Source organism: Tachysurus vachellii, chromosome 6 (assembly GCF_030014155.1).
Source record: "Tachysurus vachellii isolate PV-2020 chromosome 6, HZAU_Pvac_v1, whole genome shotgun sequence".
Taxonomy (NCBI): Eukaryota; Metazoa; Chordata; class Actinopteri; order Siluriformes; family Bagridae; genus Tachysurus; species Tachysurus vachellii.
Window position 1 is genome coordinate 21,145,190 of NC_083465.1, and position 14,237 is coordinate 21,159,426.

Consider the following 14,237-nt stretch of genomic DNA (forward strand, 5'->3'; position numbering starts at 1 on the left):
GTCCGTAGTGTGTGATTGCGTGAGTGACTGAGTGTGTGTGCCCTGCGATGGGTTGGCACTCCGTCCAGGGTGTATCCTGCCTTGATGCCCGATGACGCCTGAGATAGGCACAGGCTCCCGGTAACCCGAGGTAGTTCGGATAAGCGGTAGAAGATGAATGAATGAATGAATGAATGAATGAATGAATATGAATGCTAACACAAGTTCTCTGAAAACTAAAAGACTCAGTCACAGCGTCACACAGAGCCATAAATGTCATTCTGACCAACCAGATAACAACAGGTCCTAATCAAATGCTCTTAATTCATTATGTACCATGTTGCACAATTGTGTACCATTTAGTACCATGAAGAACGAAGAGATAGATAGATAGATAGATAGATAGATAGATAGATAGATAGATAGATAGATAGATAGATAGATAGATAGATAGATAGATAGATAGATAGATAGATAGATAGATAGACTGTGACAGTGGCACAAGCCACACAAAATCACTTCTCGCCCCAGAAAGCGCTGATCCAGCACCAAGGCAGCAGAGAGTGCCTACAAAATGCACCAAAAACTGATGGACCACTCAGGATCCCTCCCCAAATCTTTACTCTCCAGGAGAAGGTTTCTTCAGCAATAGGGAAGGTAACAGGGGGGCTAAATATTTAAAATATATCAACAAATATTAATACGTTTTAAATCTGTCAGGTTGCAGATGCCTCTGCGGGAACAAAAATCCAGACCCAAATGCAGGGATGGAAGACAAACCGGGGTTTTATTAAAAATATAACAAATCCAACCGATACAGGAAAACACTAGGGGAAAAATAAAGCAACTAATAAACACATCAAGATAAACAAACAAACAAACAACAAAAAAAAACGGAGAACACCAGGTTAAAAGACGAGGCCTCAACCATTAACACACACGAGATGACAGGTATAAATAGAGGAGGTAATCAATAATAAGGACATGTGTGCAGATGGGAAAACGGGATACGGTTCTGGCGAGGCAAATACATGTGAGGACACAAAACAAACAAAAGCACATGGCACAAGACAAAAGCAAACCCTGCCAGAACAGATCCTGCCCAAGCCATAATGACGGGATCTGTTTATGCAGAGTGACCGCCACACACTCCCCTGTGTATGTCGTTAATATAAAATGATACTGAGTAAATCATTATAAACCCTGCAGTCAGATCTACTTTAAGACTTGTGCTGTTATAGAAAATTCATCAACTTCTGAGCATTTGTTATTGTCTTTTTACTGTGGAAAAAGTGCATTTCTCCTACAGTATGCACACTAAACAGCAGCATACCATTCCTGGTTTTGTTAAATGAATAAAACATCCATGTTGGTGGTCAAGTCCAATGTCATTTGCTTCCACCCCGTCAGCTCAACAGCCTAAAGGATGCCTGAGGTCTGTACCTTTAAATATCCCTCCCTCCCTCTTTGCCTCCTAAATGGTAATGCTCTCATCTGTTGCTTAGTAACCGCTAGACTCCCTGCCAGGATCTGAGAGAGCGAGTACAAGAGAAGCAGAGTTAGAGAGAGAGAGAGGGATGAAAGGAGTGCAGCTGAATGAAAGAGAATAGAAGAAGAGGCGCAGCCAACTCACTCCTTCCTCGTTCACAACACACTAACAACAGCGCTAAAGCCCTCGAGGAGTCAAACGGCCCAGCATGCTTGCCCTCTTGCTCTGCGTGAGTGTGTAGCGGTGCAGTTACAAATGTACATTAGGCAGAGAGAGATTTCAACCTGTAATTACATGGAGGCAGCTAGGGAGCTGTAGCCATGGCAACAGAGTTCAGAAAGCCAAAGTCTAAATCAGGGGCCATTGTATCACGTGGCTTTGCCCAGGTTAGAAACACATCAGCTCACCGCAGCATGCACACCTCGACCTGGAGGAGCAACGCCTCACCACCTTCAACACAGCCTTTCATGGTTTAATCAGTGTGAGAGCTTCACTACTGCACCTCACTGAGCATGAATATTTAGGACAGGGTCTAGAGAAGCATGTGCTTATGTATGCTTATGATCTTATGTATGCCTGAGAAGAAAGAGCGAACAGAAATTGCCTCTGGAGAATAAAATGAATGAAATAGGAACATAAAGAACTTACATTGTCCACTGCAGCCTCTCATTCTTGATGGAATTATAGAGTGCCTGCGAAGGACAGAAAAAGAAACTTTCCAAAAAAATGCTTAACAGGTCAACACAAAGAGAAATGGTCATATGTAAGATGGGCAATGTTGCTGAGAAGTAATAAGAATAGCAGACAATACTGAAATATTGTATAACCAGAAATTTAAAAATATACAAACTGAAAAATATTAAAAAGTCATTTTAAGGGAAGCATGGAGTCTCATCAGGAAGCACTGCCACCTTACGGCTTCAACCACAGATCGATCCTGAACATCTGTGATATGTGTAAAGTTTGAAATTTTCTACCTGTGAATTTCCTCTGGCTTGATTGGTTTTCCTCTCACCTCCCAAACCATGGAAGTCTGCAGGACTGCCAAATCTAACTAACCTCTAAGTGTGAATGTGTGTGAATGTGTGTATGAACGTGTGTGCACGGTGCCCTGCAATATACTATTGTAGTATATTACTATATGCAATTACATTCAAGGTGCTTTCCCACATCAGTGTTGCTGGAGTTAATACCACCCAGAAGAGGCAATTTTTTTTAAGTGGCACTAAGAACATAGTGTAGTATTATTCACACATCTATTAGGCCTGAGTAATTAGTTCTTAGCATGCAGACATACCTTCTCCTTCTTCTTTCGTGTTTGTGGGTGGTTTTGTCCATCCTGCACTTTGCCCAGCAAATCAGGAAAGGCTAGGGGTCTAAGAGAGCGTGATCGTGGTGCTTTGGTGTAACGTAACGGCTCCATGACGCTAAAGTCCCGGCCACACCGCACTGAGCACAGAGAGCGCGAGCGCAGCCGGCCGGCTGAGTGAATACTGTTCACACCAATCATTCTGAAACCTGAACCTGAGATTCTTGACCGTCCGTTAGAGCTCACAGATCTTCTAATCACTAAAGTCAAGAAACAGCTTTTGCAAGTGAAACTACAGAATGGGAAATTCCTTTTTCAGCTTGGCTCGCTTAGAAATCTGACCTGAGAAGGTCCCAGATCCTCCCAGGATTCTCCGGCTTTTCGATTAGGAATTCAGTTTTATTGATTATACTGTACATAAACTGAACCATGAGACCAAACCTGAGAGTTCCATCCCAAGCCAAACTTTTTTCTTTTCTGAACAAAAGCAGCAAAAAATTGAGCACAAAGAAAGGAGTGGTGGAGCCAAGATTCTTGTGAGTTTTTTGTTTTTTTTTACTCATTTGAATTGTCATAGTGATGCCATGTACATGCACGGCTGACAACGCACAAAGCTACCATACTTGCAGCTTTGATACAACGTAAGCAGACAGAGAACTGCCATGGCACAACAAACGAGAAAAGCAAGCACATCTCCAAGTTAAAAAAAAACAACAACAAATAAGTAAGACTTTAACTCCTTCCTCTACTCACAGCGGCATCCCAGAACTCGCTGTGACGTCACAGTCACTCTCCCAATGGGACAGGGAAAGAGACATCAAAAGAGAGATGGCAAGGCATAGAAAGAGGACAGGCACTGCGGGAAATAATGTAGGCACAAAGCAATGATTTGGTTGCTTTATAGTGGCATCGCATGTTCCTTTATATCACAATCTTTCTGCCTTTTCCCCATAGTGCTCCTGAAGTCTGCAGTTGTATCCTTCTGTACGCACCATATTTCCTTCCTTTATCCAAGTTCTCTCAGCTTTTCTTGCAATCTCTTTATCACCTCTTCTCTCATGAACACTGGAGCTTGATGCTGTGTGCATAGAAAGAACCAGAACACGCTTCACATTCCAGTCTTTTTTCTTCTTGTATCCTCTGCTTTCCTCTCCTTCCAGCCTCTTACCTCTTCTGTGCTGCAGATACAAAGCGAACTGAACTGCACTGAGAAAGAGATCTGATGTGGGAGGAGTGCTCACCCTCCCTCTCCCATTCTCTCTCTCTCCCAGCATCTTCTTCTCTCTGCCTGCACAACGAATCACAAGTCTAAGATCTGCTCTGCTCCCGCCTTCTAGCGAATGTCAATCAGACCCCGAGTCGTGGCTTTCACAAAAGGATGCATCATACAACAGCAGCACCACAACTTACCTGTTGCTTTTCCCCATGCATAAAATTACTTTGCATCAAATTTAATTGAATGAATCTAACATTCACAGCAGGTTGAAAGAAGCTGCTCCTGTGCTGTGTGCATGTTCAATGATACAACACAGGAGCAGGTTCATGATGTAATTAGGACAGTGGGTCCACAGCACTGACATAAATAGAAATACTAGCGTAAATGTGGATGCATATATTTCCTTCACTCTGCTAATCAACCTCGCACTTGTCTGGTCAATCTCTCTTCGTCTCCCCACTTTTTTCTTTTCTCTCTCTGATAGCTCAGGGACATAGTGCAGGCTCTATGAATCGTGCCTTAGACAACTGTGACCTGTTTTCTGTGTTCCTTATAACCCAGCTGGCAGACGGCATGTTGCCCTCCTCACCACCACATGAGCACCAGTTCAGAGTCCAGTCCAGAGTTAGAATCACTAAGTAGCACTGCCAAGCCCCAAGTTACTCCTTCACTAATCACAAATGCTTTATCCTGATCCGATACCAGTCCAGTGCAGGACACACAAACACAACTATCAAACACTTTTACCGTAAAACATATCTATGACTCAATAATGACTGAAGAAAAGCATAAATACACACACACACTTATGTAAAGGCAGGTGTAAAGAAATTCTGTAAAGTAAGAATGCTTACAAAAATATATATTTGAATCGTTTATTTTTTGTTTAATTTACAAATTGCAAAGTGAGCAAACAGAAGAAGAAAAATCTAATTCACATCACTATTTGGTTTGACTACCCTTCAAACCAGCATCTTGCATGTTTTCTACACTTGCAAAATCTCAGGGATTTTCAAGGATTAAATTCAAGTGTATAATTAAGCAATCATATCAAGCAGGTGCTAATAATAATAATAATTTCATATGTAGGCTGAAACACAGTCAGTAACAGCTGTGTAGGAAGCTTAAGACTGGGTGAGGAACAGCCAAACTGTGCTACTAAGGTGAGGTTGTGGAAGTCAGTTTCATGTCACAGATCATATACATCATGGCAAGACTGAGCACAGCAACAAGACCCAAATGTAGTCATACTGCATCAGCAAAGTGTCCCCAAGGCAAAGATTTCAAAGCAGATTGGGATTTCAAGATGTGCTGTTCAAGCTAGTTTGAAGAAGAAAAAAGACACAGGCGATGTCAAGGACCTTCGGTTAGGGTTAGGGTTAGGGTTAGGGTTAAGGTTAAGGAATGGAGGTAAGGTAAGGACGCAGTGGTCAGCCAAGGTAACTTAATGCAGCAGAAGAAAGTCGCATCATGCTTTCTTCTCTTCGACATAAGAAGATGATCAGCAGTGCCATCAGCAAAGAACTGTTGGAAACCAGTAAGACCCAGGTACACACATCTACTAGAGAAGTCTGGCCACCAATGGTCTTCATGGAAGAATGAGAATCTAAGACGTGAAAACAAGGCTAAGTGACACAACTATGCATAAAAACATAGGAACTGGGGTTTAAAAAATGGCAGGAGATGAGCTGGTCTTGAAATATTTGGCTGTAGCAGGAGACAGGATGTTGCCGAAAGGCTGGAGAGCGGTAAACGGAATGAAAATGACAGAGCGATGCCTCAATAAACACTGAATGTACTTGTGATAGGCACTGGGTTTTTTCCAATTAGTCACTATAAGATTCTTAAGTTATTTGCAGAAAATAAAAACAAAAAACTTTTTATTTATTACTTATTTATGTTTATTTATCTGTTGTTTATATTATTTTTGGCTTAGTTTTAAGGGAATATTTTTAGCTTTTGCTAATTTTTTAGTTTTATTTGTAGTCATTGTTATTACAACCCTGCTAAATGCTAAAAGTATTAGCACCCTTCATAAAAAAATCAGCGAAAAAAGAACTGTAATTAATCAACAAGAATAACACTCGCTGATAAGTGATATTTTGAGCTCACATATGTTTTTTATTCATTTATTTATTTCTAAAATGCTGTTCGAATCAAAATGATTTTAAATAACTTTTGTGTGGAATTATTTGATAATGTTAATTTCATATCATTGTTTTTAATGGTGTCAATAATTCATAAAATATATTATGTAATATTAAACTATAGCAAATACAATGAGGTAAAAATTATTAAAGGCTTGGTGTAAAGATCTCTGAAATCCAAACCTGTGAAAAAATACAAATATAAACATCTCAGCTCTCTATTAGTAACATATTGAACTGAATCTTTATGTTAATGAAATGCATTTAAACACCAGCGCAGTAGTGAGAAAGGCTGCTTAGCTGTCAGTGTGGGCAGTGTGATAATGTGGTACAGCTCTCCACTCATATTTGCATATCCTCCACAACCTCGATTCAGGAGATACAGAAAAATTACACTTTGCACTCAATAAGGTATGGCAGGAAAGCAATTTGTAGTTTGGAAGAGGTGATAAAAAGCGGGAGGCAGAGACAGAAGGAGATAGTGATGGAGATGGAGACAGCGAGATTTGCGATGGTTTTATGGCAACACCATGACAAAAGGTTCATCTCAGCAGGAGGCAGCCAAATTCCCATCTGCTACACTCCTCTGTCCTCCTATCCTTCCTCTTTTCACTGAGATACTCTCTGAAACAGAAACCTCGCAGTTCCTCTATACTGAGCTACACACCAACGCAAAGCTTCACCTGTTGCCTCATAAACATCTCAACACATCTCTTGCCTACACTCTATATTCGTCTCCATTCTGGGAATTAGGAGTTATATGAATGGGTGAGACTAAGAGAGAAGATGAGAGCCTACTGTTTTTATTATAAATCTTCAAATCAGTATAAATCAATCAGAGCTTGGTGTATAATGTAGTACCTGATACTGATTTGCTGCTGACATCATCTTAGTAAGTGAGCAATCTTCTACAGGACCGGTTGCCAAGTTACATGAAACATACACCAGTGTGGTGATGGCCATGTGCTTTAAGACACATCATGTGACAAGCAGTGGCAGATTTATATATATATATATATATATATATATATATATATATATATATATATATATATATGTATACAGGAATAAGAGAGACAGGGATAAACAGAAAGAGAGAAAGTGAGGCACACAGAGAGCGCAGGAGATGAAGAAGCGAGGTGTCAAGCTGAGTGGCAGAATGTTCCAGAGAGCACTCAGTACTCAGTGCATCAGTGTCAGCGCCATAGGCAGGTCATGTACACACACCATGTACCCAAAGGAGAGCAAAGATGAGACAAGCACGAAAGGACAGAAGACAAAATGGCACATGTGGTGTAAACTTATATAGGAAAACATGAGCATAAAGTGTATAATGGCACTACGTAAAGTGCAAATTATAAGATAAAACAATGTTTAAAATGGGATGGTGAGATGGGAAAGTTGTGCCCTATTTGAAGCAGATTAATTTTGCATAGGAAGATGGGATAATGTAGTTATTACCAGCATATTGCTTAATTTCAGTCTTATAATCTGCCGTGTTTATTTTTCACAGATGCCACATTCCCGTGTCTGGAAAGGACCATCAGGAACAACCTCAGTCAAAATCAGAATCATTTCAATACATGGCTAAAAGTGTCCTCAAACTGCTTCAACAAATTTGAAAGCAAAGAATGGAACCTGCTCCAGGATGAAAACTCCATGTGTCCAAAGTGAGAGCCACACAGTCATGGTTTGTTATGTTTGGAGTGGAACGACTCGAGCTGTCTGAACAGAGCCCTGACTTCAACCCTAATGAACACCTTTGGGATAAACTGAAAGACTTGTCTGATATCAGTGCCTCGCCTCGCTAATGCTTTTATGACTGAATGAACACAAATCCCATAGCCACAAATCTAGTGGAAGGAATTCCCAGAAAATTGGAGCTTAATATAAGAGCAAAGGGGGAACCGAATCTATAATAGGATGTTCAATAAGCACATGTGGGTTTGTCCATATACGTCTGGCTCTTAGTGTATGTTGTACAAGTTTACATTATAGCTAGCTATCAGGAAAGATGTTTTGCACTTTTTATTCTCTAAGCCACACCAAGAAGCATTCTTTTCTAATATCTCCCGTCAAAACCAAACAGAAACAAAAATTTCAGAACACAGAAAAATAAAATATAGAAGAACTTCAGAGAAGCGTCACTTCTTTGTAAATTATTGAGCACAGGTAAAACCATGTGCATGGTCTGGCCTACTAATGATCAAACACAGCAAATGCTTGGAATAAACATCAAAACAGTTTCAATTAAAAGATATGAGGTATAGGGTATCTGTTGCACACATTATAAGGTCACTCCCATGCAGAGGTGGGTAGAGTATACCAAATCTGTACTCAAGTAAAAGTACAAGTACTTATGGAAATATTTACTCAAGTAAGAGTAAAAGTAACAATCTTAATAGTTACATGAGTAAGAGTAAAAAAGTATCCGATGAAAAAACTACTCAAGTAGTTAGTTACTAGTTACTTCTCATCTGATGAAGCAAAACCCCTGATTTTCAAACTACTTGGAGAGCTTTCACACACCTCTCCTTAAAAGTCTCTTTATTCTGCTAATATAAAACACAGGTTGAAGTGTGTGTGTGTATGTGTATATATATATATTTAATGATGTAAATGAATGATGTGCTTTATATGTACTTTATTCTCACATTTGTTACATTTTATAAGTAAGTACATGTATTCTTTAGGTAGGGATAAAACAAAATATAATCCCGTTTTTATTTTGCATATGTTCTACACTTTAGTGGAAAAAAAACTTTAGTCAAAAAAATACTTTAGTGAGATGTCAGGATTTGCGTATAAATGCAAAACGTTTTACAGCATGCAATTCAGTTTATTTTGTGGAACATGGATATGAAAATGCAGACGCTTATAAAGAACGTTTGTTCATGAACGTGTTGTTTGTAGGGTTCACAGGATTGCACGAGAGCGTATATATGAGGGAAAACATTCAGACAGTGTGTGAAATGTAGTATTACGTTAAGGTCAAAGTGCCCATAGTTGCCAAATTACCATCAAATAGGCATAATTTTGACACTTACCGCTACATGTTTTTTTAGGTTGGAGCTGGAATTCTTGTAAACTGCGATGTCTGTTTGTTTTGTTGCACACAGAATGCATCACATTATAAAGCTATTATTTTTTACATCTTGGAGTGAAAATATAGAACTAATTTGAGGGCACGGGTGATCTGCCTTTGACAAAGCGCAAACGTCTTCCTCTGCTTCAGCCATCATCTTCCAACTAAAGGCGCGCTAAACTTCAGCGGGAGATGTGCAGCATACTCTCGCGCAGCAGCGAGACTTGTCATATAAACTAATTATTATTTATTAAATCTCATATTTATTACCATTTGAGTAACGGAGGAACGCCGCCGAATGTAGCTAAGTAAAAGTAAAGTTTTTCCACTAAAAATCTACTTGAGTAAGAGTAAAAGTACGCATCTTTAATTATACTCAAAAAGTACAAGTTACCCAAAAAATGTACTCAAGTAAATGTAACGAAGTAAATGTAATTCGTTACTACCCACCTCTGCTCCCATGTCTGTGATATATTAAGAGATTGCTTATCCCATGTGAACTGATGATAAACATTACAGACATCCTCTGGCAATATTACTTAACAGACATATGTCAAGACAAAAGAGGGGGCGGAAGTTGTTGGTGTTTCAGAGGGTTGGTGTTTCAAAGCAAACGTGTGGGAGACAGAAATAAAGAGAGCTGTTTGGTGTATGTGTGTGTGTGTGTGTGTGTGTGGCAGGGGCCCACTGTGATTTAAAAACCTGGCATGACCAGAGTGGTTCAGGTGCGGTCATGACGTGCCTATTCTTTTTGTTCACTGATCTCGGTAATCCTGCTGGAGTGATAAAAATAGACTGCCTTTTTCACAAGCACACTTGAACACAGGAGGTTCAATGCCATCGACTCAAACAAATCCTCTACAGTGCAGATTGCAGAGCTCAACATATCACACTCTTATTGTGTATTTATAATTAGGCTGTCCTTGAAAAAAGGTGGGAATCACCACACAGAACAATTGCATCACCCACTTACAGCATCAGGAAAAATGGTCTTTCAAGCATCACGTTCAAACCGTTAACAGACTGTCATCGTTACAGTTCTGTGGACGCTACAGTCAAAACAATCTGTCCCTATTTGTTTTGTTGTTGTTTTCTATTAAAAATCAAATGTGCTATATAATAAGATTATTATTGTGTGACTTACTTACTTTATCAGGATGTTATTTACCTCATCCAGATGCTTATGCTCTATATTTTCATGTTTCAATGAAGTGTATGGAAAAAGAAGAACGTCATTAAGATGCGAGGTTCCCTATTTCCACCACTGCATCTTCAAAATGCCAGCATCAAATCACTGACCATCGCTTGCAAACCGAGCAAATCATTATCTTCCCTGTAGCAGATTGCATCTTAAACAGCCACCCACACTGGCTTTCCTACACACACATGCTATCAGATTAATCACACCCTCAGCTTCTTTATCATCACCTTCCTGTTGCTAGGTTCAACTATTATTATACAGCACTGTGTTTTACATATTGCATATTCCATGTGAACACACAGTGAATGCAGCACGTCATTCCCTGATGATCATTCCTTACGTTATTATGCCAAGAGAAGGACGTTTTTAATATTTTTATTTACAGTGCATTTTATTTTACAGTACGTATTGTCGCAAAGAAGCTTTAAAGGGATCTGCCTTTTGTTTGTGAAGATTGTGATTCCTAATGAGCAAGCTATTAGAAATGACCTTAAAAATTTACCTTAAAAAATGGATGCAAGGAAAACTGTCTCGAAAGGAAATCCATCCTTCTGTGAGTGTCGTAGGATAGAGGGATTCGAAATCATTACTGTATATAGGTGTAGAAGAGTAAAGAACAGTAGAACAGTACTGAAATGATGTTTGTATGAGCGTCATAGCCATTACGATTATAGCAGCTCTTAAGTTCAAGTCTTTGGTATTAAGGTGAGATAACCCATTGAAGAAGGTTTAGGAAGTACAGAGCTTTAGGGTTTTTCTATTGGACCATCCATAACAGCAGAAAATACATCACAAGTGCAGTATCCTCAAGCAGAGCTCGTTTCTCCCGGTTGCATGACAGATAAAAGCCTGGAAGGACTGAGGCTATCATGTATTTCCTCTGAATCACATCAAAAGATGAATTCTGTTGCACTGCCCATTTAGGTCACGATAAAAAAATGACTATAACAGTCAACTTCTGAAACATGCCAGTAAGTGCACTGCCGTGTATTTCCTTCACATCCTCACTCAGTGTTTTTAAGATACATAGATTCAGGAAGCAAAAAGATCCTGCCCAGATTAAAGCAGTTGCTGAGAATGAGTTTTAAACGAGTTTAACATTTGAGGAGGATGAAAGCTGTGAGTTCTCTAACATATCTATATTACTAGTAAACGGACTGACCTACAGTATATTTTTAAGGAAACTGAATTTTTCTACAGCCATTATACCATCGTCACAACACAACATCTAAACAAATAAATTAATACAGTTGGATCTTTGAATTTTTAGGTTTCTGGGTTTAAAGTTTCTGGGTAACTTTACAGAGAAATGTAGAACCAACACAAGGATAATTATTGGCTTTTCAAACAAACAAACACACATCCACACAGACACACACACACAGACTCGCAGACACGCACACACACACGCACAGACACACACACAGACACACAGACACGCACAGACACACAGACCGAAACACACACACAGAAACACGCAGACACAGACCGATACACACACAAAGACACACACAAACACACAGACAGATACTCACTCAGACAGACATGCACACAGACAGACACACACACACACACCCAAACACCCACACAGACACCCACACAGAGACCCACATACACACACAACACACACAAAGATACACACAGACACACATAGACACACACGCGCACACACACACACACAGACACGCACGCACACACACACACACACACACACACACACACACACACACACACACACGGACACACGGACACACAGACAGACACAGGGACAGACCCACACACACAGACAGACACACACAGACACACAAACACACACAGACAAAGACACACACAAACACACACAGAGACACACACAAACACACACAGGCACACACACTGGCTGATTATAAGATCTAGGACTGGTACGTGACAGACTGAGATGTCATGTTTTCTCCCATCTCATTTATTGTTATTACAATATTCACAGTTTATTGTGCGTAAAAATCATGCAAATCAAAATATTTCTGTGTTGTGATATCACAGCTTATGTAACAGTCAGGTCTTGCAAATTCATAAACAGAGAATGGGAACACATACAGCTGTCTATGTAGGAGTGTGAAAAGTGAAGTCTCTTTTGTGTGCGTGCGTGCGTGCGTGCGTGCGTGCGTGCGTGTGTGTGTGTGTGTGTGTGTGTGTGTGTTGACAAATGACCCACCTTGAGCAGGTCTTTAGGGAAATTCTGCCCATCATTTAACCCCTCCAGGTTGCTTATAAACTCTGCACATGACATCCTCTTCCCCACATTCTAAGCAAGACAGACAGGGAGAGAGGAGACAGTTTGACACATTTATAATGTCTGGATCACACCTCTCTGCCTGCTAGGAAAAAGACCTTATCACATATTCAGTTATTGCTCCTACTCACATGACCATGCAGGTCTGTGTTCAGCAACATCAGAGCGCAGGTCAGAGTGTGGACACTGTCTGCAACACAAAAACACAGCGTGAGCAACAGAGCTATCTGCTGGCACAATGACGCTGTTACAGGTTTCACTGCCAGTGAGCTTTTATCCCCACAGTGCACGTGTGATTTACCTTCATTTGGTATAGTGCTGGGGTTGCACTTGAGGTATCTTCTGGAGAAATGACACAATACTCGCTCTCTCTCTTGCGTCTCTCCAATAAGAGCAAACTCTCGCAGAAAAACTCTGAAGAACACAGACTCATCATCATATAAACAAACTGATGTAAAGGACTAAATTGTTTGAGATGGTTTTGCATAACGTTTTAAATCATATTTAAAACTAAATTGAAAAATGGTGCGACTCAATCAGCTCACTAGTTCAGTAGTCAGAGCACTGATCAAAGAGTCTGCTATTTTAAGGCCTGCACTAGAATCTTCGCTCCCTAAAAAAATCCTACAGTTAAAAAAAACAGGGAGCATCAATGCTCACTGTGTTCTATTTCTGGGAATGGCTTCATATTTTCTAGCCACTCAGCTCAGAAAAAACGGTGGATAAACTTTGTCTACAAAGGTGGGTAGCTTCTTGTTGTTGTTGCTCTCATGTGATTACTTACTTTAGTCATTTTTAACCTTATTTCCATATATGGTTTGTTTGCGTATAATGAATTTAATCTTTGTTTTTTTTTTAAATTGCTAAGTAATTTAAGATCTTGACTGAAATTCCATGGCAGAAAATTGTGTGATTATGCTAACAAATGTATATGACTTCATATATCTTCATTCATTCATTTTCTACTGCTTATCCGAACTACCTCGGGTCACGAGGAGCCTGTGCCTATCTCAGGCGTCATCGGGCATCAAGGCAGGATACACCCTGGACGGAGTGCCAACCCATCGCAGGGCACAAACACACACACACTCTCATTCACTCACGCATCACGCAATTTTCCAGAGATGCCAATCAACCTACCATGCATGTCTTTGGACCGTGGGAGGAAACCGGAGTACCCGGAGGAAACCCGCGAGGCACGGGGAGAACATGCAAACTCCACACACACAAGGCGGAGGCAGGAATCGAACCCCCAACCCTGGAGGTGTGAGGCAAAAGTGCTAACCACTAAGCCACCGTGCCCCCCTTGACTTAAATCTTAAATATTTTATTTTTAAATATATTTTTTACAGTAACTGATAGAGAAATTAGGATGTTACCATAAATTGAGCCATCAGTGTCCAAATATTTGTTGAGCCAGGATTTATTAGCAGTTACCAACTTGTGTGCTCAATATACTGTACTGATTCATGACCTAGCAAGCTACTGTATGGGGCTGATAGACAAGTCTTAAGTGTATTTCTTTCTAAAACTAACACT

The 14,237-nt window shown here is 40.1% G+C and overlaps 1 protein-coding gene across 2 annotated transcripts in view; it reads right to left on the bottom strand.

The window, feature by feature from the left end:
* Positions 1 to 14,237, bottom strand: part of psda (pleckstrin and Sec7 domain containing a) — a 28,021-nt gene that overhangs the window by 7,781 nt on the left and 6,003 nt on the right. For both annotated transcript variants that reach the window (XM_060872863.1, XM_060872865.1), the window contains exons 4-7: positions 13,000 to 13,112; positions 12,830 to 12,888; positions 12,621 to 12,710; positions 2,117 to 2,160 (exon numbers count right to left, since the gene is read on the bottom strand). In XM_060872863.1, coding sequence (XP_060728846.1) covers positions 2,117 to 2,160; positions 12,621 to 12,710; positions 12,830 to 12,888; positions 13,000 to 13,112 — 306 coding nt within the window. The remainder of the gene's footprint in view (positions 1 to 2,116; positions 2,161 to 12,620; positions 12,711 to 12,829; positions 12,889 to 12,999; positions 13,113 to 14,237) is intronic.